The sequence below is a fragment of the Mastacembelus armatus genome, chromosome 7 (assembly GCF_900324485.2).
Source record: "Mastacembelus armatus chromosome 7, fMasArm1.2, whole genome shotgun sequence".
Lineage (NCBI taxonomy): Eukaryota > Metazoa > Chordata > Actinopteri > Synbranchiformes > Mastacembelidae > Mastacembelus > Mastacembelus armatus.
In genome coordinates, this window is record NC_046639.1 from 6691714 (window position 1) to 6717775 (window position 26062).

The 26062-nt window shown below is 38.0% G+C and overlaps 1 protein-coding gene across 2 annotated transcripts in view; it reads left to right on the forward strand.

Moving 5' to 3' along the window:
• The window catches only part of LOC113146171 (glutamate receptor, metabotropic 4), a 124686-nt gene extending 106083 nt beyond the window's left edge, over window positions 1-18603 (forward strand). Inside the window, exons 8-11 of one of the 2 annotated variants that reach the window (XM_026333481.1) lie at window positions 5209-5345; window positions 7381-8316; window positions 14601-14847; window positions 17593-18603. In XM_026333481.1, the coding sequence (XP_026189266.1) occupies window positions 5209-5345; window positions 7381-8316; window positions 14601-14847; window positions 17593-17642 (1370 nt within the window). In that variant the 3' untranslated portion in view covers window positions 17643-18603. Of the gene's footprint in view, window positions 1-5208; window positions 5346-7380; window positions 8317-14600; window positions 14848-15951; window positions 15998-17592 lie in introns of those variants that run through there. The other variant, XM_026333482.1, reaches the window with a different exon arrangement.
• Window positions 18604-26062: the final 7459 nt, after the last annotated feature.

Genomic DNA, 26062 nt, shown 5'->3' on the forward strand with positions numbered 1-26062 from the left:
TTGCTGTATCTTGCTCTCCTTCCACCATCATTGTGTCACACTCTTTTGGTTGTGCATCTGTGGGTTTTCCATTACCATAGCTTATCGGCCAATATCAGATTATTGCAGATATATTGTATCCGTGTATATTTTGGGCAATAAGTAACAAAAACAGTGCAGTACAGAACAAGTACTGTATTTTTCGGACTATAAATCACTTTTTTTTTTTTTTTTACTCCTCTGATTTGTCCTGCGACTTATAGGTGTATATTTACAGTTATTCTGTTGAGTAGTCACAAGCGTTAGATGGCACTGATGGCACTCTAGACTCAATTGAAGATAATACAGCCAAAAAAGTAAAAAAAAGCTTATGTTTATGCTAAACTACAACACAAGTGAAAATGCCACCCAAAAGAAAGAGCTACACTGCAGACTATATGCTGAAATCATGCTGCTTCATCCACCCTGACGTTTAATGTTACTTTGACACGGATGAATGAATATCGTAATGCACTTCTGCTTGTTGATATGCCTAACCTACATTCTTCATAGGCTGATTTAGACTACAATTAGTATAATTAGAAATGTGAGTTATACACTGAAGCGATTTATATATGTTTTTTTTTTCCTGTTATTTTCCATTTAATTAAGAAATGTATGCACAATAGGGTCTTACATGTGTCAGCATTGGTGGTTATAACAACTTCAGATAATTTTATGTCAGATATGTGGAGGATAGTTGGTTACATTTCGTAACCCAAGATTCTGTGAATTGGGCGCAGCCCTCTGGGCTATCACCATGGGTCATATGCCCTCTTCGTGCCTGCATACTGAAGAGAAATTCATGACGTGAAGAGCCCGCCCGAATCGCTGCCTTGTATATGGGCGCTGCGGACGTGTGGACACTCGGTTCGGGCGAGGGGCGTAAATGAATTTCTCTTCAGTGCGCAGGCGCGAAGGGGGGATATGACCCATAGCGATAGCCCAGAGGGCTGCGCACCAATGAGACAGAACAGAATTCTCAGGCAATCAATTATAATGGAACAAGATTGGTTTGACACAGTCTCAAACCTGTTCCTCCCTCACAGATGATTATATAATAATAATAGATATGTTTGTGACAATTACAGAGTGGGATCTTTGGGTGAGGAGCAGCCATGTCAAAGAAAGTACATAACTTGTAATTATAATTTACAGTAAATGAAAGCTAAAAGAATTTCTAGATGAAGCAAAATACTGCTGCACATCTGCAGAATCTACTGCCTGCATCAGTGCCTGCAATTTGACCGGGTGCTCTAAGTGTTTGCAGGTAGGAAGCAGCATGTCCTGCACAGGCATTTTGTAGTGGTTAATCTGGGCTTAACGTTTTGATATTAAGATGGCACAAATCTCAACCAGTTTTTTTTTTTTTTTTGGTGGTCATTGTCAGGAAAATGAAGGAGTTACTGTATCAGTGTTTCCTCCATTTCCTGTCTGCCTCTCTGATACCAACAATTCATTGAAGGTAAAGATGCCCATAAAAATGAACTTCTAAAAAAAGAATATGTAAGTGAGAGTAGAACTGTAACTATTCATACTCCATGCACGAGCCCTGAAGCTTTTCACCCAGAAAGGATACAAGGGGCAAAATGCAGCTCTGTAGCTCCACTGAAGCTCATATGATGCTTTTGTAGTCGCACTATTGCTACTGTAAATCAAGTTGGTATCTTTCAAAGATAAAGTCTAATAAAGACTTATATATGCATACATATTAAATAATATGTAGTTATTTTCAGTTACACCAATTGTCGGCTGTCGTTCAATTGATAATGGTACAATTGTGCTCTTCGGATTTTTTTCAAAACACTTCTACTGTAATAATCGTACTCTGGGACCATGTATCATATAGACTGACATCTTTCTGCTTTAAGAAAATGTTTGTTTTGATATTAGACACAACTTGGTCTTTTCAGTATATCCCAGAGAAAGTGCTTTCAACCTGTATATGTTTCTTTCAGAATACCTTTGGATAAACTCAAACTGCCTTCTACATCTTATTAGGTGGAGATGAGGCAGGAACAAATCGAGGAGGTCTTGAGGACAATAGGAGGAAAATTTGGATTGACAGTGAAGTGTCTCTCAAACACAAATATAATCCAAACACGGAAACAGAGCAGGTTTCTGTAAATTATTTGTGTCCCAAAACTAAATGTCAATAGAATAATAAAAGTTACCAAAAAAAAAGAAAACAAATGCACATGCAACTGTTAGAAAGTAACTATGACACAGCTCGACAAAGAAAACAAGGAGGGGAATTTATCTTAATCACCCATATCTTTCAAAGATATTCACTTGCTTGTTTTACATCAAAGACATCGACTTGCTTCAGCTTCAGGGTCACATGATCTCAGGTTTCACATGAGCCTGAATTTACCATTGGAGAACATTTTTGCGTGAAACAGGGGCACATGATAATGTATAGCCTCTATAGTTTAACAGCTTTTTTAGATTTATGTAACAGAGTTTTAAAATAGCAAATACAGAAAAAATGAAGAACTTTAGTAAGTATGGATGAACTTGTTTTTTAATGTAGTCAACATAACCTTTATTGTCGGGGAAAATAAAGGTTAACTTGACACTTAGGTTTGCAGCAGTTATTTATCATTCTTAATGGAGACTGAAAAGAAGCTCTGCAGAATTCTGCAGTTTTTTACTGTAGGCCCCATCTTCAAAGTCAAAACATTGTTTACCTATTCCTGAGTGCAATTATTACTATGTAAGCAGGTCACTTCACATTTGTGTAAAATGAAAAAAAAGTTTTGTTTGTTTGTTTTAGTTTTGTATCCTGAAGTCATATTTTACAAGTCAGCTAAAATTCTCCTCGTGTTAATCTGAAATACTCTAAGAGGTTTGTGCCTTAGAATTAAACTTAAATTTTTTATGAATTCCTTTATATAGTTATCCATGGTGACAAAAAGAAAGAGGAAATCCAATCATTACAAATATTGTAGGCGAATGCTGATGAACGTAGAGGCTAATGGTTGCCATAATGGCTCTTACAGACCCAATATTCTTTGTTTTTAATCATTTTACACTGTAAAAAAAAAAAAAAAAAAAAAAGCTCCTTTTATGCAGTGAAACCCGAATTGCCAGAGGACGTCCAGTGAAGAAGCCAGTGTCAAATGAAAAACTGCTACATTTGTTCTCATTAAGATTTGGCTACACAGCAATATTCTGGATGGATGGATGGAATAACATGCTCCTGTAAGGTTAGGGAATCACTGCAGTATTACAGGACTCGTGACAACTGTCAGTGTGTTTACATCAGCAAGGAATGGCACACAATTGTGTTGGTTGTGTCCAAAGACTGTTGTAGCAGTTAAACTGTGAAGTTTGCAACAAGAGAATGAAACTACACTGGACCATTTTTTACAAACACTCTCACCATAGGACTGTGGTATTAGCTCTATATAGCACCATGCATGACATTTCCCTGTACGTGTCAAAGTGGGGAAATCACAATGAGCTTAACCCTGAAGTTGATACTTGTAGTATGAAGATTGTAATCTCAGTGGAGTCAGGGAATTCAGGAATACTACATACTCAGTGGTACTTAATTTGCACTAAGGACTTTGTGTTTTACAAAGTGGCCTTGTCAGACATAAAGCTGATAGTAAAGCAGTGTTAAATGTGTTGGGATTAAAGGCTCGCTATAACATCAGGGTTTCAACATAGTCATTTAAAGGGGCCTGTCTTCATGAGGTTTGATTACTAATTTAATTTGGGTGTAATGTGAGGAAGCAAGCAGTCACAGGATCATATATCACTATATGCTAGAGTGATTCGCTCAGACAAGACTAACAGTAATTAAGCAGTGTTAAAAAGGTTTTGATGTGAATGTGTGGTTTGCAGAAATAGGAGCCATTTTTCAGCATAAAGAATAGAGTAGTCCATTACTGAGACCAATGCATTCCATAATATGATCTCAAAATAAACCGTGTACATGCTGCTTAATAATGGATCTTGCCTATCTAGAGAAGAGGTCAACCGATATGGGTCTTTCTATGGCCGATGCCAATTTTTAGAAATCAGGGGAGCCGACAGCTGATTTGTGATGCACTCCCTCCCCCCAATATGTTGGGCTGATTTTCTATTAATGGGTACTCACATTTTCTGTCTAAACGTCAGGGGCGATTCTAGGATCAGACCTTCAGGGGTGCTCAGGTCCTAAGCAGAATGTGACATTTATACAGTGCCCAGAGCTCTTTCTGCTGACTCCATCCTGCTCTCTCCGCTTCTCTGCATCTTTATCTTCCTCTCTCCTCTGTGCTGTCAAAATAGCAAACTTAACATCCAGTCATAGAATCTATAATCTAATAATATGTATAAATTGATGAAAATCAAATTTTTCACATTATTCTAATTGAAAATTGGATTGCTGTGGGCAATGCAGACAATGTCATTTTAAACTTGTTTTCTCACCTGAACCTGGTTGTCTTCTTTGGAAAAAAATCCATTTATGAGAGAATAGATTAGTGAAGGTTTGCCCAGTGTTTCAAGTCGCTCTTCATAAATGTAGTAGTAAATATACTTTCTGTTGCAGAAAACTGTTGTCTTATCCCTTTGATGTCGCTTTAAAATAATCCAAAATATCTTACTGTAAGTCACATATAACTTTCCACCCCTCATTTCAACATATAGAACTGCTGGGTTTAGTAAGAGTAAAAAGACAGAGAGGAGGATGCTATTAATGGCCCTTTCATCAGATGCTCTGTGGTGGGCTCTCATGACTAAATCTGTGAATCCTCGTTCCCTCACACCACAATTTTTAAAACAAGTTGTGAAACTGGAGAGGGGTTTACAGATTGGCTCAGAAACAGGCATGAACACGAAGCAGAGGGACAAGAGAGACCTCAAAGTGCTAATAAAATATTGTCATTTGTTAGCACAAATGAGTGGGGACCTTGCAGATAACAAGCAATGGGGCAATAAGCAGAATGAAGGAGTGTGAAATGATATGGGAACATGAACAGACAGCAGCCCTGGCCCTCCTCAAAGGACCAGGACAACATGGCTGTCAACATGTATTTTGTTCTCATCATTAACACTATAGCAGCATCAGCTTGAAGTCCCTTTGCAGCCTCATTTCATCTGAGGGCATTATAATAATAATATGTTTTCTGTTATGTGCTGTCTAACGATGGAGTTATTGGAAACAGCAACAGCATTTCTGTTCTTTATCATCCTCAGGAATTGCTGGCACCCCAGTGGTCTTCAACGTGAATGGAGATGCTCCTGGTCGCTATGAGATCTACCAATACCAGATCACGAATAACACCACAGAATACAAGATCATCGGCGACTGGACAGATCAGCTCCACCTAGATGTAGGATTGTTTTGACTATAAACTAAAATGGTGTCTAGAAAACTGTATACTTAACTTTTCAAGAATTATGACAAATATTGTCTTCATCCTTCATATAAGAATCTGACAATCAGACAATCTATCAAAATTATTTTTCATCAGACATCCCATACTTGGCAAAATATTGCATTAAAGCTACAGTCTGGAACTTTGACAACAGGAAAGAAAAATGTTGAAATAAAAAAAAAAAAAAACTGCAATCAAGTACACAATGTAATAATAAATCTTTCTCTTCCTGGTTGGCTTTAGAATTTATAAAAATAAAGGCTAACAAATGATTTAGGCCATTATAGTGGGTTGCCCAATATTCCCCCAACAGTCCCATTCACTATTGTACTCCTGTGAGTGGTCTCTAATGGAATAAGAAAACAAGGGCATCTTTCTGCATTAACCTTATTTTGACATTTGCCATCATTTTAGTTCTCTCTTCAACATTTACATATGTATGAATTGCAGAATCTGTAGTGCTGCATTTGTTTATATTAAAACGTTTTAAATGTGAGGGGCAATGCATATTTTATTTAAGACATTTAATTTATTAAGAGGATAAACCCTTTGAGATGAATCAACTCCTGAATTTACACAAAATATACAGCAGTAATTGACAATAGTACAAAAACAAAAAACAAGGATGCAGGACCACACATTCATTCACACTAGCACACACAAAGCTCTCAAAAAACTGTCTAATTCCAGATCCCCCACCATTAGAGCAGGTACATTATTACAGACAAAGTACATACTGGTAAGTACACAGGAAATAATCTGAGTCATATTACTGTACACGTCACGTCACTGAGTTACTGCTGCAGACAGATCGACTATCTTACTATCTTTGCCTGCATGGTAAAGACCGCCAAGGAAATTCAATGGGGGTTCTTTTGAGGTTGTTTAGACATAAAACCAATCAACTAAGCCATCCAGATGCTAATTTGAATAATTAAATATTCCCTATCATTTTCCAGAACCCTTTTCATTTAAAGCCCCTTAATTAAACTGCGCAGTAATAAAAATAATAAATGTCCATGTAACAGCAGAAGCTGGTGTAATGGCACTGCATTGTACTGTGTTGAGACTGCAATACCACAAAGCTAGACTATTTAATGTACTTATTTTTCTTCGAATAACTACAACATTCTTTGGAAGCAGTTAAACAGTCTAGCTGAATTATAATTGAAGGCGTTTACACAATGATGTCTTGATAAAGATGGCTACTTTCATGTGGTGGATATCCCAATTAGAGTTAGTTCATTATGTCACTTTTGTGTGTGTAAGCTATTCTACCAAGTGTTAATTGAATTGTGTCCTCATGCATTATGTAATGTTGTTTAATCTTTAACTAGGGAAACAATATCTAGTAATTTGTGTTAATGTTTTTAGCTACACTTAACGGTTAGTTTAATCCTAGTTCAAAAGTGCTTTTACTTGAATGAAAATGAATTTGTCCAAATGCAGTAATACTAGATACATTTACATGGACCCCATTACCCCCCTCAGGAAAATGCCCAGAATGCATCATGTTACCACCTGTAAACTCTGATCATTTCTGTCTCATTGGAATAATGTCGGGGTAATGTTTGGTGAGATGAACTCCCAGGAGGGACAGCAACATGGCAGCAGGACACAAAACTCCTGATATAATATTTTGAAGGACTGACGAATACTTTGATGATTAAAAGGCTCAAAACAGCAGCTTTTTCAAACAAGCGTTTAAAAAGATCAGCAAAGCCAGAATCTACAAAACCAAATCAACAAACTTCATTAGCTGTTGAAGTTCAAACAGATTAATTTCCTGAAGCATGCAAATACACAGTATCTATGGAAAAACTTGGAATCTCTAATCAGAATTTAACTGATTTCAATCAGATAAAAGAAATATTGCCCATGTAACCACAGCTACTGCAGTATTGTTTTACCTTTGAGTTTCAGGGTGTATAATAGGAAATAAGTGGACCTCTCTGCAAATTATTTTCCTTTTTCTTACTTTTCCCTGCAGATAAATGAGATGCAGTGGCCTGGTGGAACACAAGAAGTGCCCTCCTCCATTTGCAGCCAACCCTGCCGTCCTGGCCAGCGCAAGAAGATAGTGAAGGGAATTCCATGTTGTTGGCACTGCGAGAATTGTGATGGTTACCAATATCAAGCAGACACTTACACCTGCAAGATGTGCCGCTTCGATTTGCGGCCTAATGAAAACCATACTGGCTGCGTTCCCATTCCCATTGTCAAGCTCGAGTGGAGTTCCCCATGGGCAGTAATTCCTGTTCTCATCGCTGTCCTGGGCATCATGGCCACTTTGCTAGTGGTGGTCACCTTTATACGCTACAACGACACACCCATTGTAAAGGCATCAGGTCGAGAACTGAGCTATGTGCTGCTGACGGGTATCTTTCTGTGCTATGCTACAACATTCCTTATGATCTCCACTCCTGATGTGGTTATATGCTCACTGCGAAGGATTTTCCTGGGCCTTGGAATGAGTATAAGCTATGCAGCACTACTTACCAAGACAAATCGAATCTACAGGATCTTTGAACAGGGCAAGATGTCAGTCAGTGCTCCTCGATTCATCTCCCCAGCCTCCCAGTTAGTTATCACTTTCAGCCTGATATCAGTACAGCTCCTCGGAGTGTGCATCTGGTTTGGTGTTGACCCATCACAAGCTATCATCGACTATGAGGACCAACGTACAGCCAATCCTAAGATGGCACGTGGTGTCCTGAAATGTGATATCTCTGACCTGTCCCTCATCTGTCTGCTGGGTTATAGCATGCTGCTGATGGTCACCTGCACAGTTTATGCAATCAAGACCAGAGGGGTTCCAGAGACATTCAACGAGGCCAAGCCCATCGGCTTCACCATGTACACCACCTGCATTGTATGGCTGGCCTTCATCCCCATCTTTTTTGGGACCTCACAATCAGCAGAAAAGGTAAATCTTTAATTTGAAATGTGGTGGAAATATAGAAGTAACCTCATTCTTACATTTTGTTTTGGAAGCATGCACAGATGCAAATACACTCAAGTTATCACCAAATGCAGTGACAGTATGGCACTTAGATTCACTTGTGCATGTTGGATGTCAGTTTTCCATTTGGAGTTTTTACAAGATATTTTCTGTGCTTTTTGTTGTAAAGAAAATGGTCACTCAAGTTGTGTTTGTTGCATAACATCTGCATCTTATTCTTGTGGATGCTACCACTATTTATGGTGAGAAGATGGATTTGTGGTCTATATCTCAAGTTTACTGGGAATAGTTTCTTTAACTGTGTTTTTTTTTTTTTTCTGTTTCAGTGCGCGAGAATACCAATACCAGTAGGCGATCACTGCACATTCATGCACAGAAATAAATGTGAAGTAACACAAAATTGCTGTGGCTGTCAAAGGCATTTGAATGTAAATCACAAATTACCTCTGACAAGTGCTAATTTTGAGACTGCTCAACACATATGCATGATAAAAGCAGAGAGTAGAAAAGTCTAAACTACCAATTGCAATAGAAACATAAGTACCGGAACACTGCTATGCTGCAAAATACACCCACATTTACAATGCCCACAAGATGGAAGAGCTTGTGTTGAAAGCAATGCTGTGCATCAGTAAACTGAGGGCAATGCCCCAACACCTATAAAAATATAGAAAGTGTATATAAGGCAAATGTTACATGTAGTGTGCCCATTGAAAGACAGACTAGGGCTGGGCAGTATGGCCATATTAACAATGATAATATATTTTTCCTATTGACTGATATCAAAAATAACTTATCTACTCTACATTTAATGCCATTAATGATACAGAAAAAACATTGAGCATGTTTTCATAAACTTCAAGGATACACTTCATGTGTTGTGACAAACAATGTCTATTAATTACAATTTCAAGGTTTATATTTGGTTTAGGACAGACAACTGAATAAATCAAAAAGGTATATCAATACTATACATAATACCCTGCAATAATAATATATAGTTATTGCAGTTATTAAATATAAAGTTTTATCCTGGAACTAACTTAACAGGCTTTGGAGACCCAGTTGTAACACTTTTCTAACCAGCATCCTGTCTTTTACTGTAAAACATAAAATTGCATTCACTGTGTCGCTGCTTCTTTTTGAGTTCTTATTGTATGGTATAATAAGTGAAGGGCAGAAAAAGGTGAGTGCCACCGGGTTTTGAAATATGCCATTTCCTTATAACACCTTAAGTGACCTATGTAACAACTTCATTATTCTGAGAGGTGGTCTGACTTCTTCTTCTCTTTTCGGCTGCTCCCTTCAGGGGTCGCCACAGCGAATCATCTGCCTCCATTTAACCCTATCCTCTGTATCCTCCTCACCCACACCAACTATCCTCATGTCCTCCTTCACTACATCCAAGAACCTCCTCTTTGGTCTTCCTCTAGGCCTCCTTCCTGGCAGCTCTAACCTCAGCATCCTTTTACCAATGTATTCACTGTCCCTCCTCTGAACATGTCCAAACCATCTCAATCTGGCTTCCCTGGCTTTTTCTCCAAAACATCTAACATGAGCTGTCCCTCTGATGTCCTCATTCCTGATCCTATCCATCCTCGTCACTCCCAGAGAGAACCTCAACATCTTCAGCTCTAGCTGACCAACTTCAAACAGTACGTGGACTGTGCAACATGAGAAAATAAGATTCTTGATCTCATTTATGCCAATGTGAAGGAGGCATACAGCTCTTCAGCCCTCCCCCCACTTGGTGGATCAGACCACAACTTAATATATCTAGTACCAACATACAAGCCTGTAGTAAGACAGCAGTCTGCTACCAAGAGGTATGTGAAAGTTTGGTCAAAGGATGCTGAGGACCAACTGGGACCTTTCATGGACGGTCATTGGACATCGAAGGCATCTCTCACTGTATCACAGACTACATCCGCTTCTGTGAGGACAATGTTGTTCCATCCAAAAAAAGTTCGCTGTTTCCCCAATAATAAGCTATGGATAAATAAGGACATTAAAGACCTCCTCAACAAGAAGAAGAGGGCGTTCATGGCAAGAGATAGGGAGGAACTCTCGGCTGTGCAGAAAGAACTCAAGAGGAAGCTGAGGGAGGCAAAGCAGCTCTATAGAGACAGAGTAGAGCACAAGTTGAGACAATAATATCAAAGAGGTGTGGAAATGGGATGAAAATAATGACTGGTTATAAGAAGTCACTCACTGCTGTGGAAGGAGACTCAACGTTTGCTAATGAACTTAACTGTTCTTCCATAGATTTGACACCACTTCTGCTTCTTACTTTGACCCAGTGATCTCACATACCATCCCTCCTCCCTTCACCACCTTAGCTGATACTTGGGGTCTCTTCACATCCCTCCACCCAACATCTCTGCCAATGCTGCCTCCCCAGTGCCCACTGATGCCTTGATCAGCAGCCATAAAACAGTGAAATATCCAAACTAAAGACCAACAAAGCAAAACGACCAGATGAGATCAGTCCCAGAGTACTTAAGGTGTGTGCTGGACAGCTTGCAGAGGTTTTTCAGCAATTCTTCAACCTCTCTCTGAGGCTCAAAAAGGTGCCTAAGTTATGGAAAACTTCTTGTATTGTCCCAATACTAAAAAGAGGCCGTACCAGTACCTTTAGTGACTTCAGACTAGTAGCGCTAAGATCACATGTCATGAAAGTGTTTGAGAGACTGGTCCTGCAACACCTGAGGTCTCAAGTGTCCCCTGCAGTTTGCATATCAGGAACACATCGGAGTGAAATATGCCATCATCTTCTTAAGGCACAGAGCATACTCCCAACCTGGAAAGGCAGGGCAACACTGTGAGAGTCATGTTCTTTGACTTTTCAAGTGCTTTCAACACTATTCAGCCCCACCTGCTAACTGCAAAGCTGCAGGATATAGAAGTTCCCGCAGACATAGTGGAGTGGATCAAAGACTACCTCACTGGGCGGCCACAGTTTGTTCGCTTAGATGGCTGCATATCTGATGTGGTGATGAGCAGCACCAGTGCACCCCAAGGAACTGTACTGGCACCATTCATGTTTACACTCTACACCTCAGACTTCCCCTCCAGAAGCTCTCTGATGACTATTCAATCATTGGATGCATCAATAATGATAACAATGAGGAGTACAGACACTTGATAAAATGCTTTTTTGATTAGTGTAACAACAACTGTCTAAAGCTCAATATAAAGAAAACCAGAGAACTGGTGGTGGACTTTAGGAGGAGAGGGAAGACCCCAGTCCCTGTCTCCATCCTTGGAGGGGAAGTAGAGATTGTAGAGTCCTACAAATACCTTGGAGTCCACATTAACAACAAACTGGACTGGTCAAATAATACAGATGCACTCTTCAAGAAAGGACAGAGCAGACTGTCCTGTTCAGACTAATTCCTCCTAAAGCCAAGACTGAGAAATTCAGGAAGTCTTTTGTGTCCACGGCCATAAGACTCTATAATTCCACAATATAAACAATAACGCACACACGCGCATTTTTTCTTTTTCTCTGTCTATTACTTTTCTACATACAAATTAATTACTTATTACTTTATTAATTACTATTAATTGATATAATTTAAAAAATATTAAATGTAATAACTTTAGATTAGAATAACTGCTGTAACAATTAAATTTCCCCTTGGGGATTAATAAAGTACTTCTGCTTCACTAGGTATTGTTTTATATGCACTATTAAATATTAATCGATTCTCATTTAACATAATTATGCATAAAATGTATATTTTTATTGAACTACTCATTCAATAGGCCATCTGTTAATAATGCAAAGCATAATATTATTTGGCCTACTATAATTTGGCCATTTAAATTGTGTAAGCCCTTAGGAACCAAACTAAATTAGCGTTAGCAGACCTTTTTCAGCAGAAATTGTGTCCCAGCCATGCTAGTAAGTCAGTATGCAAAACCCAGGACTCCAGGATTAACTTAACTAGAAGTAATGCAGTTATAGTTAATATGTCTTAATTAGATTTGTGCTTTTCCTGCTATTACAAGTCAAAGTATAAGTTGTGAAAAACATCTGTAGTCCTTTTTCATAGCAGATATTTCAATTTGTCATGGTAGGAAAAGCATGTTTAATTAATATTAAGGATTGTAGTTTAAGTGTGTTCCTGTTCATGTGCTTTGAGTATAGATTGCTCTGGCAGCAGGTAGACAAGAGATTTGATGCCTAATGACAAAAAGGCGCAATATCCTGCTTCAAAGAAACTTCAAAATGGTTCAACCCGCTGAGCTTTTTATCCCCAGTCCTGTTCCCTTGCTGTGCCAAAGGAGAAGATTCACAATCATATCGGTGTGTCAGGGAACATTTATGTCACCAGGGCCAACGCAAGTGGACAAGAGCCTTGGCTCCCCTTACAGAGCAACTCCACTCTGTACTCCAGAGGAGTAGCAATATTGTTCCGTACTCACCCCAGGCCATGTGTAATCTTCTCAGGAGAATTACAACACGTCCCCTCTATCACCAAGAAAGCCCTGCGTGCCGCTTGCAGTATGATGGAATACAATGCCCGATCACTTCGATTTTGCAGAGATCTTTGTTTCTTCACTGACATGGCTTTAGGCAGAATAATTTGTGCAAGCCTTCATTATAGTTTTTGTTTTTTTAGTACAGCAAAACATATCTTAGTGACGTCATGATATTTATTTCATTTTTCTTTCCTACTTGAACAGACTGAATAACCAACACAACAATGACCTGGCTCATTCTAAAACACTCAGACAGCTAAAAAGAAGCTACACAAATGCCCCAATATATGCAATTTTAAATTTTATTCCTCCTATCCAGTGAAAGCAGGGGCTGATCTACACTGGTTTTTGCTCCTACTGCCTAAGATTAAAAAGGTCCATGAAGTGTTTATTAATATAACTTGAATAATTTAAAAATATCATAAAAATGCACTTGTGAATCTTTCATTCCATGAAAGTATACTGCCTTATTATGCAACTCTACCAAAACCTTTTGCCACCCGCCCGCAAAAATTTCTACATATGCCTTCTACATTATTTCTACATGTGCAAGTATTACTAACAGTTATTTATAGCTTAGATTTTCATAGTGCTGAATTAATTGAAATGAGAAGATAAATGTTGTGTAAGGTCACATATAAACAACATATGTCATAATCCTATGTTGGGAAACATGATCTGTAACTGTTGACGTACTAGTAGGGCAGAGGGCCTGTGGGCTATTCCCAATCCAAACAACACATTTGTGATGTCTACAAATGTCATGTCAGATAAATACCTCAGGCAAATCTCTCTAAATGATATCTGCCAGCTGTGTTTCCACTATACAGTCTTGGCCTTCTGTTCAAAAATTCCACAGCACCTCAACAATTTTCATCTAGCCAACTGTTCGTCATCCTCTTTTTTGAAAATAATGACTGGGGTGCTGTCAAAATATGGGGAAGGATAACTGAAATATTCATTTGATTGGTTTTAAACTGTTCATTAATCTACAACTTTTGACTAAATCATGTTTCCTCAGTAGTTTCCGAATTTCTCTTTGATTAATATATAAAGAATTTTATAATCATGTGCCAACATTAAATATGATGTACCTATTATTCTTTCTACAGCCCCTAAACTGAACCACCACAATCCTACATCAATAAAACAGAGATAGACTGAACATGCACTGGGATAATTATTATGAAAAATCAGGGATAGAGACTGGAACTGGCTGTAGGATGTTTCTGCTCTGTAGCTGTTGCCTGTAGCTATATATCTGTTACCCAGCAGTGAGTTGCAGCTGTCCCTGGCTTCAAAGAGCACACAATCCTTATGTTATCTGAAAACCTCAGGGTAAAAACATCTATATGCGGACTGCATAGACATTAATCAGAGGGGTAGTTCCCTTACTCATTTATTCTAAATAAACCAACACAGGGCACAAAAATAAAAGAATATGAATACAGGGTACTTTTATGGATGGGTATGCCATCAGCATGTCTTATGTGATGATTATGTGCTACTGGTCACTGTGCAAGCATATTTCTACATCTAAAGCTGTGATGTACTTTAAGACTTTGAAAGCCTCAGTATGTATCACATGCCCCAGAACATCAGGAAAATTACATGTTTTTTTAATGGACTAAATTCTAACTGTGAATATCTTTGATATTCTGTGCTCATTATAATGAGATGTTTCAAAAGTAGAACATCACTGTATCATTTACTGTAACCTAAAGGCTCTGTTTTGTCTGCATGTCTTTTCCATAATACAGATGTATATCCAGACCACAACCCTGACCATCTCTGTAAGTCTCAGTGCATCAGTCTCTCTGGGAATGCTCTACATGCCCAAGGTCTACGTGGTTCTTTTCCATCCAGAGCAGAACGTACCCAAGCGCAAGCGCAGCCTGAAGGCTGTGGTTACTGCAGCCACTATGTCCAACAAGTTCAACCCTAAAGGCAGCCTGAGGCCCAATGGAGAGGCCAAGTCTGAACTCTGTGAAAGTCTTGAAACACAAGGTTGGTGTCACGCCTGATCGAAAAATAAAGAGAGAGTAAAGACCACAACTAGGAGTTGATTTTTATGCTGATGCAATGAGATGTTTCTGTGTAAAATTATATCCGTTACCGAATTCACGTCCACTTGAAAGTAATGAACTCCTTTTAGTTGAACATAATTGATGGCGGTGTTATTTTGCACTTCAGCAGTTTGGGAAATTAGTTACACGAGCACATAACAAAATGAGGGTGCTGCTTCAATGCCACCTAAAGTGCTGTTAAACAGTGGCTTCGTTTTGAACATGAACCATTACAGACGACAAACAGAACTGTGTGAAATTATTAAAATGGATAGGAGTGGTTCAAATTACTTTCTTGTTAACATAATTTGGATTTTCCCAAGATTCCTAATATTTTAAATTGATATATTTCATAGTGAAAATAAAAAAATAAAAAAAATAGCTGAAATAGGCAGAAAGTAACATTTTTGGTGCATCAGGATAATCCGGGATTTTGAATACAATCTCATTTCCAAGTTGGGACGCTGTGTAAAATCAATCAGAATGTTCTGTTTTTATGTTCGTTAGTGAATAAAATAGAAGTTTGTGAGATTTGCAAATGATTGCATTGTTCTTATGTAGATTTTACACAACGTCCTACCTTTTCTGGAATTGGGGTAGTTCATGTGAAAGAAATATGGTTTCATTTTCACTAACTCTTACCACACTGGATTTGAGAATCAGGAGGTATGACAGGGTGCCACAGTATTCTGATTTTGAAAGGGACCAAGGAGACTGGTAGCTCAGTTTTGGAAACGAGGATATTTCAATCACCAAGATAAAGTGTATGAGTAGGCAGTCCCTGTGTGGGTGACGGTTTAAATCCAATCAAGCAACCCCACATGTTCTGATTACTGCAACTCCTGATTTTACACTTGACAATCTGAACTGTATAGAATGATGTGTATTAGGACTAAAAAAACCTGTGCCCACACTTGCATGCATACCTTTTTCGACCTCAGAATGGAGTGGTTCTATCTTATCCTATTTAAGAGCCTATTTATAGGAGCTCATCATCTGCTTTGAACTGTAAATCTAACGACTGCTCTTTGTGCTTATGTGTCAGACTGTGTTGAGGGAGGGGAGCCTTGTGAGGGACTTTAGACTCTCAGGTAACCTGATTAGATAATTTTGCACTTGTGACCACTTTTTTCCTCCCAGTTAATTTCTGTTAATGTTCACCACAACATCCATGCCTGCATTTACTATGTACAAAGCATCCCAGCTGCCCCTGGCCAAAATACAGCACTCTGAGTGACAACAAGGCAGAAATCACGCCCTCACAAATCCACACTTGACCAACAGACATTAACTCGGTTAGACAATATTGGTGTGTGGTGCTGTAAAATGGCCAATCAGCATGGTAAAGCCTGTTAACGTGGGAAGATGACACTGCTCTGCCTGAGTGAAGGAGACAAGCGATAGCCATGTGTCCCCTGTAATTTGTTTCCCCTGTTGACAAAAGAAGGAATTTGTGGTAATAGGACAACAACAACAATAAGAGAAATGACAGATGGGTCTGCCAGCTCCAATTTTTTCTGGACCATCTATTCTTTATCTTGGCCTCGCAGCACATAAATATTCAAATAAGGTTCATTTATCAATGCTTCTCTTGGAAGAGATGCTTTTGGAGAAAATACCACCCTCATTCACACGCCCAACATAGCACTGACAAATGTACAGAAACATTTACCATTAACACATCACCACTCTACAGCACTTTTGCCCCGACTTTGGCTTTCAGCTGTCTTCTGATTAGATTCATCCCCTCTGACATATTCAATCAGCCAAAGCTGCTGTGGGCAGATTGGCAGATTGGTAGTGCGATTACCACCTCCAAGCATGTTCGCTGAGGACAGTTTTATTAAAAATAACAAAATAGCTACACTTGGGCACTTACACACATGGTTGACAGGCATGATGGCACAAGTACACACGGGTACTCTATGGTCATGTTTGGTTAGCAGTTTGGGCTTGGTATGGTCGCTGTGGTCTGAACTCCAGTCATCACTCTTGTATGTTTTATTCACAGCTGATGTCAAATTCCATGAAACGTGAAAATATAATAATATTAAAGAATAATAAGCACTCAGATCAAATATTGATGACAGCACTTATAGTGCCAAGTCAGATCACATATTGTTCTAACAGCATCAAATATGCTTGGCCATTGAAAATGGTAATACACTGACTGCTGCATGTTTTGCTTGGTGCACAAAGAAATCTCAGGTCTTTGCATGTGGTGAAACACTTAAAAACGATTAATTTTACCTTAATGTGGTGATCTGCTTGGTGACTATTGGGTTTTGATACAATTTAATTATATAATCAGCTGTGAGGAAAATATTAATAGAGTTTTCCTAGATTTCATGAGAAAATAGCTTCACTTGCACCGATATGGTCATTGCGCAGCTACAGATTCTCACTGCATTTGTTACTAAAACTCAGTTAAAATTAACCATAACAGTCAGTCATGCACTTGTAACAATCAACAGCTGTTTTTTTCTAACACTAGAGCTGAAATGATTAGTCAGTTAGTTAGTTAATCAGTTAGTCATAGTCTTTTATTTTTCAAGGAAAAAAATCTTAATCTCAGATGTATATGAATAGTTATGTGCTCTAAAAGATTAGAATTTCACACCTATCTGAATGTCGCCTTGTGCTTTCTTTAACCCTTCCTTTCCATCCCCTACATCTTGCCTTACAGTTTTGGCCTCCAAGCAGACATACATAAGCTACAGTAACCATGCCATCTAAAACTGAGACCAATGGTGGAAGTGGAGCAATGGCTTGTCTGAGGAGAAATCACCTGATTCTGTGGACTACCTGCAAAATACTGGAGGACGTCTGAGCTGCTACAGCAGAGAGGACTCGGGTGGAAAGATGGAAATTTATCACTCCATAAATAGAAAGGATGTCATATTTTTCTAGAGTATCAGATAAAGGCTTGAATGTCAAATTAATGAGAAATTAGCAAATTACTAGATTTGCAGGCAGAAGGGAGGTGCAAGGTAGATGGGACAGTTCATTTTCCTCTTTCCACCCTTTGTGAAATACAAGTGAGTGTCAAGCAGTGCAGGCTGAGCAAGCCACCTAGAGCCTCTAGTATGTTTTTCTCCTGAAGTGTATAGCACACTGCTTCAGTTCTTTCAAAGGCTGAATCGTTTGTCTCATTTCAACAAAAACAGGGGAAAATTGTTGCAGTTAAAAGATGACAGTATATATAGTTATTTTGGTTACTGGTATTATTGGAGTTGAAAGCTGCAGTACTCTTCAAACTGTAACATGCCTTACTACAGTACCTTCAGTATTCTGACATGAACTATCAAACATCTGAAAATAAAGCAGTGGGTCATGCCAGTTTTTGGTTTTTTTTTTAATAAATGTGTCATAACAAATGATGATGCCATCATTTTGGCAAACCTAGTGTACAGTCCCAGAGCATGCTTGTGGGAGCATCACATGTACTGTGCTGTGTTGTCAATGTCTATGGAATGCAACATTTGTCATGGTTGTCACTGACAGTGGAGATATCATTTTGGACCATTATCCACTGGGTTACCCTCTGCTGAATAAAGAGTAATTTCAAACACAAAAGGAGCCAAACCTTTATGGTTTTAGCACACTCCATAAATGTCAGCTAGGACTTGGAGACTTGACAATGAATACTTTAAACATCCCAGATATATTGGCCCTTATTTATCATGCACTCGAAGTCAAGCAGGTACAAGCCACTACATTTGCTTAATTTTCAGTAGTAGTGTTAAGAGGCTCTGTATAGCATAGGTTTCATTTAAATATTCACCACAATTCTGGAAATGGAATTTTGGTGTGTATTGTAAATACATGAATATGTATTTCTGTTATGCAGACTGACACACAGTGTGAATCCCCCAGTAGACAGTGAACTGTACCACTGTATGCACCTTTAACTTCATTTAGCTCTTAGGGAAGAGCAGCGGTATGAAGTCATCAGTGACTGGTTTAACCTATGCCAAGTTAAAGCCCAGCATATTCTTCTAACAGGAGTTGCTGGAAACCAAAAAAGGAAGTAAAATACTTAAATGTCAATGAATGTTTAACATAACATAATACCCAGGTTGTTGTGAGTATGCAGGATGTTGATCAGCCTTACCTCAACAAAAAGTTAAAAAAAAAAAAAAAAAAACTTTATTTCTCCGAGTTCATAGTCACATCTCAGTCTAATATACATTAATCAATTATACCACAGCAATACTGAGCCTTTCATTTTTAGATCAAAAAGGATAGCTGCTTGATAAATAAGGGTCAGTGCCTTCATTCTGTGCCTCATACACATTTTATTACTACTTTCCATTGATCCCTCATGTTCTTGTTGCATCCATTACCTTTAATGTGTGTTCAGTTCAAACATAAGGAAGAAATGACTCAATATACAATTAACAAGTAAATGTGCAACATCCATATCTGTTTCCAGTTCCTAAAGTATTCGTCATAAACAGTAACTCTGGAATTTGTCTCATTAAATGTTAACATCAGCAATGCAAAAATCTGTATGTCGCATGTCAAAATTCATAAGTTGTGAACTATTTGAGAGAAAGGTGTAATGTCCAGAAGGAAAACTACTGCAGAGGATTATAAATATTTTGGTTTAATCAATGATTCTCTCAGCTTCAACAAAAGTCTAAGGTGTTGTTGTTTTCTCATTATTTGATAAAGTATTGTTTGTGGGATTGTTTGTGTTTGTGAATATAATAATTTACTGCTTTTTGCCACAAGCCCCCTTTTTATTTTTCTAAACCACTTTGTCTGTGTTAAAAAATAGAACATGTAAGTGCTGAATGAAATTAAATGGCAAGTTAGTGTACTTTATTAAAATGGATTGATCCTGTCTGCTTTACGTACTGAATTATTTTAAAAAAAGAACGAAAAAAGAATTACAGTGCCTGGATATTTATGAATTATCTATAGAAAAAATAAAATGTGTAGAGCATGTTCATTTTTATACAAGATATTTCTAATAAAAGACTGTTTTGCTAATGAAATGTTGTTCCTTTTTTTCAAGTGTTGTTACATCAGCAGGTAAACCACCTGAATGCATTTGGACCAGCAATACTTACTGATGTATCCTACAAAAAAAGCACCAGGATGTTGTTTGTGTGGTTTTGTTGTAAAATACTAAAATGCCTATGGGAAAACATTTAAAACATGGTTTTAGGCCCATCCTATGATTGAGATCATGTATTCAGGCTGTTGTTCTAATTTGATTAATAATTAATCACTGAGCTTGGTCAGTCATTTATTTATTTATTATCTGAGTCCAATTTTTCAAATGTGAGGTTTTCTATATTTAAGAGAACTGTGAAGTTAATATCTTTAGGTTTGGGATTTGGAACAATGCAAGTTGCTAAATAACATACTCTATGCATATGCAGTATTATACAACTACATATTTAGTACAAAGTGTAAGCAATGTTCAGTCTGCTGGCTTTCATTTTATTTTAACCTGAATGGGTAATTCAGGTTACACTATATGAATCTGTTAATATATATATATATATATTTATATATATATAAATAAATCCTTGTCATATCACCCTGGGATTGCCGAGAGCATGAGTGCTTTTATATCCCATGAAAGAATCAGAATTTTCCATCCCATAATTTTCACTGCTAAATCATAAAATCCTGTGATTTACCAGAAGCGAAAGCTGTAATGAGGCTGGGAAAAATGGATTTCACCATCAGTCAAAAATACTAAATTGCAAAGCAACATGGGGAAGAGCGTAAAGGCACGGATGAGCTGCAACTTCATTTTCTGCACACGTTTATATAGATACATTGAAACCTATGCAGAAGAAATGGAACATGTTTCCAAGTAAAATATAATGCAGAATGACAAACCTGGATTTGCATTGTTAACTTTAGCCACAACCTTAACCTTGGTTTCACAGTGGACCAATATGGTCAGTTACACAAATTCAGAAAATATCAGACTATCTATAAAAGGTGACAGAAAGACACAATCTAAATAAAAACTACACTTAGTGAATCTATCTTTAAAGTAGAGCTGGATTAAAACTGTCACCTACGTGATCACTGATACTGCACTATCATTAGCCCTGTGTTTTCAGAGTGAATGAGCAAAACAGTAGGATATACAAAATTGTGTAGCCTCTCTTCTGTTATAGATAGGAGACTGGCCAAGAAAGGAATGTTCATATTTCAAGTTCTAATAAAGTCTCTCCTCCCTGCTGTTAACTGCCCCCAGACTAATGCAAAGCATCTCTGGGTTTTCACAGCACCACAATTCTCTCAAACTAGAGGCTATTGCTGCTTTGATCCATAATAATTTAACATAGTACCATTCAAAACAGGCATAAAAAACAATTTAGTAAAAACAAGAAAAGAAAAAACAAATTCAGAAACACAAATTTAAAAAAAAGACTAAATCCAGCAGTTAGAACAAATGGTTAAGAAAAAACTTAAACCATAAGGTGTTTTAAGAAGAGATGTAATTTTATATCAACTATGGTCTTTGGATGGTCTGCCAGCTGATACCAAAATAAAGAGCAATGTCATAGTAGTAACGTAAAAGCAGGATTGCAGAACTGAAATGAAATGATGCTAGGTCTCAGGCCTCTTTAACATTATTAGATTACACATGCACAGAGAGATTGAGAGATTGTTAATGCTGCTAATGCTAGGAGGTGCACCTTTATTTCTGATTTAGTGACAGCAAAAGGTTGAGTGTATGGGATGGTTTATATTTTCAGTTAAAATATTCTAAAAATTAATTTATTAAGAAAAATAAGGGCAACAAACATCAATATTAGCAAAAACCATCAAACCTGTGTTCAAAATTTCTAGCCTTACTGTATTAAATACAGTAAAAAGAAAATAGTTGGTTTGAAAGAGGATGGAGGAACTGGCTTTAACTGTAGTAAAATTATTTCTGTGTGTACTATGTGTACTATAAGTTCTGGTATTGCACACTCCATTTCAGCAACTCTAACAGGAATGATGTTAGTGCAGGAAATAAAATCAGCATGACTTACACAAACAAAAACGGCTATTAAATATAGAGCCAAGATGCTGGGTCTTACTGGGAAAACCATCAGTTGTGGCTAAAATAAATACAATTAGGAACCAAGCTTCCTGTTCTTTTCCTGTTAAGATGCAAACTATTGCTATTAAAAAGATCCTACATGGTCCAGAAGGAAAAAAGAATTGGAACTAAAATCATAACTGTCAACATTCAGGTACTGAAATCCAGGGTTGAAGTTTGCATGATGTGTCGAATTTGTGAGTATGATGAAGATCTGACAACTGGACAACCTCATAATAATATATTGATTTGATTATTCACATAATGAGGTTTGGGCCTTACAACCTACAGGGAGTTTCCGAGGAGAAATAATTAAACGGGAGTGGGGCAGGAGACAAGTGTGAAATATGGGAGATTCCCAGGAAAAACTTAGTGATATGATATGACTAAAACCTAATACAGCAGCAGCTTTAAACTATGACAGCCAATAGTCCAGACTACAAAGATGCCTAAAATATTAAAGCACTTTCGCTTCAAACTGTGAGATCAGACTGGAGACTTTCTATTCAGGCCTTTGACTGTGGAGGCAGACACTAGTTCATATTCTGGGTTCAAGAGTGCAACTGAGTGTGACTAGAGTTTTTTTCTTGCTTGCACTAGTATGTCTAATATTTTGTAGGTCTGTGTTTATATGCTTGAGGTGTTTTTTTTTTCCCCAGGGAAGATCAAAGCAAATCAAAAACTCAGTTGGGGCTGGGTCTTTGTCTCTGACTGGGTCAGACTGTCATGTTCATAAACACCGATGGAAGTTTGAAATCAAGACCTGGATGCTATGCAACGACAACACAAACTAAACAGAAAAAAGAAACGTATTCCTCTCATAAAGCTTCGTTGAGGCACAACAAAATCTAGCAACGCCAATGCACTGCATATACTGTGAAGAATGCAGCCAGGCATTGGTCACAATGAAGCTTTTGCTGTCGGGGCATTGACGTTCCACACTGTGTCACTAAAAAGAAGAAAAAAAAAAAAAAAAAAAACAACAATAAAAAAGACCTGAACATTAACCCCAACTACAGTAACTATGTTTCCTGTGCCCAGTTCATGGGGATAACTGGAAACGATGTCTGCTGAAATCACCAATAATGTTTACATGGCACTTATGACTAATGGCACTGCTTTAGTTTAAGTTTTCAAATTCATGTTTATGTTGTGTGTTATAAGACAAGCCTTTCTCTGCACTATTACTCTTGTTGACAGATTAACAAATGACAAAGTAACCCATGAAATTCATAATTGTAATGCTAAAGGTGCTGTGAAAAAATCTGGGTGCACCTAAATTTTGTGCCAGTGTACCTAAATAGAAATGCTCCATACACCAGTGCAAACAATATAAACATTTATTCTGGAGCCATGATTTTGCTGTTTAATTGACTGCCTTGATGTGACATCATTTATGCTGATTTGAGTTATAGCGTGGACAGAGAGGAGACGAGAACTTTAATGAGTTCTTTAAATTCACCTCATGAGAGATAGCATGTAACATCAATAGCGAGCTTTAGAAATCTAAAGGCTAAAATCAGCTCAGTGCCAACAGAAGGTTCTTTTGGACCGAAGGACACAAACACAAACTTAAGCCAATGGAGCACAGGCAATCACCATTTTTAGAATGTTAATTTTAGTACTGTAAACAACAGTTTTGTTTTTTTGGGGGGGATGTCACACAAATGGACTAATGCTCCATTACTCTGGGTACTCTGGTTTCCTCCCACAGTCAAAAAAAAAAACATGCATGTTAGGTTGATTGGTGACTAAATTGTAATGTGAGGTTGTTTGTCTCTATGTGGCCCTGTGATGGACTGGTGACCTGTCCACGGTGTACCCCTGCCTTTCACCCAAATAAAGCTGGGATAGGCTCCAGCTGATCCCTGTGACCCTGGTTAAGGAATAAGCAGGTAGAGATAATGGATGGATGGATGGACTGATGCTGAAGTCCAAGCTGCCTGTGTGCCAGAGACACATCTTCATGGATCAAAGCGAAATGTGAACATTTTCGCAAGTATTGTTGAATATTATGCAGAACACCAACCATCAGCTGACTTACATTACTTCAACATTCATACTAGTGGTGTGGATGCTAACAGAAAAAAAGGCCCTTACGGTCTGTAGTTTTTGGGTCCGTTCTTCAGTGGGGTAATTCCTAGATCTGGTTCCCTAGAACACTTTGATCTGACAGTACCTAGAGTCACTGCAGCTTCTGAAGCCGAGGGACGTTCACGAGGTCAAGACAGGCAATCTCCTCCAATGAGATGTTCAACGGATCATAGGTGATGTTTCGATTTGGCAGACTTGACGGACAGGTCATCAGTGTTACTACAAAAAAAACCTACAGAGCTACAGTGGAAAGGCCAGAGAGTTTTGTGGAATAGATGACTGCAGTCAGGTCATCAGTAAGACAGCTGTAACACTTCCATCCTTCAGCTCCATACATAAGCCCAGGGCAGAGGTCCAGGTCAGGCACAACGTGCTCTGGTAGGTTCTTCCCTTGAGGTAACATCTGAAGCAGTGAAGAGTGTCCACAGAAAGACAACACTATCCAGCAAATTAACAGACTGACTGGCTCACAGACATGCTTCAACTTCTATGAATGTTGAAGTAATGTAAGTCAACTGACATTAGTCGGTTGGCTAACTCAACAGCTGTTGGAAGTATCAGATTAAATTGACATTGAAAGCTGCTGACTATGGGTCCGGTTCAATGGTAATAAGAAAATTAAGGGAACAGAAAGAGAAACAAACACCTCAGGGTGGTGATTATAATATGTTTCTTTAGGTTAGGGAAAGATTGTGGCTTTACTTAAATGTAACTAATCACAAGAACACATCACGCCTTATTCTATTCTATTCCAACTTTGACTTGCTGTGAGGGCCTACACACAAACAAAAAAGTCAAAGAAAAAGTAGATACAACACTGTAATATCATATATTCTGATGGGAAAACACATCTGTCAGTCTTTTACTATGTTACATTTTATGTTCAGGATCATAATATTTGCAACTTGTCAAGAACATAAATTAAAAACATCCTGATTACATTAATCTGGTCACAATTATGTTTCCTTAAAAATGTATTTGCTATATATATTCACATAACTTCTCAGAGTTAGATATCAACAGCTTTACTCATGTATCAACAGCTTATTTATGTATCTGCCTCCTAATACTCTACATCACTGCCATAGCATATTGTCATTTTTGCCATTGCTGAGGATGAACAGCACAGCTGTAGAAAATTCCCACCATGGGAAGCTGATTTACTTGTCAAACAGGAGCAGAGTCACTGTGACTGCAAGAAGGCCCTCAAGGACTGATGATGCAAGAGTATTTCAGAAAATGGTAGGCCATGAAATAAATACAACTTTCTCATGCTATCTGCATGCTCTCTGATAACCATTTGCCATTGGAAACTTAGATAAATATGTAAGGAACTGTAATGAGATCATTAGTCATCAGTTATACTAAATTAAAACAGCTACCAAATGCATGACTTGGATAACCTGATGTGTTCTGAAGTGACAGAGGGATTTCTTCCAAACATCTTCCAGACAAATATGAAAACAGGGGTCAATGGTGTCAGAGAATCAATAAAACCCACTACCCACAGATATCAGGAGAGAGGAGCTGTTTACTGACTTTGGTCAAACTCCACCACATGCTTTTCAATGCAGGACATTGATTTTGTGAAATTATGGCTGCCTCAGAATTGTATGACTTCTCTGTCATAACATTGCAATTGACTAGATCCTCATAACAACAATGTAAGTGTATTGGTGAACTTTATTACATAGAAGCTGGAATGTAAATGGTGGTGGTTGGTACACCGTTAGTGGGTGTGTTGGGTGTTTGTTTGGATTTTCCTCAGACAATGCATTTTGACAATAAGACTGATAAGCTGCTAAGACACATTATTGTCTCACTGAACTTACCTGGATTCCTGCTGATGACTGGTATAATTATAAGCAGGTATTAGACGTTCAGGAGAAGATGCCACAAAACGCACCGACGCGGTCATCGACCCCTGAGAGTTAAAGCATTAAGGGAACACATAAATAAAAATAAAAGTTTTTTTCCCCCATTTGAATTATCACTT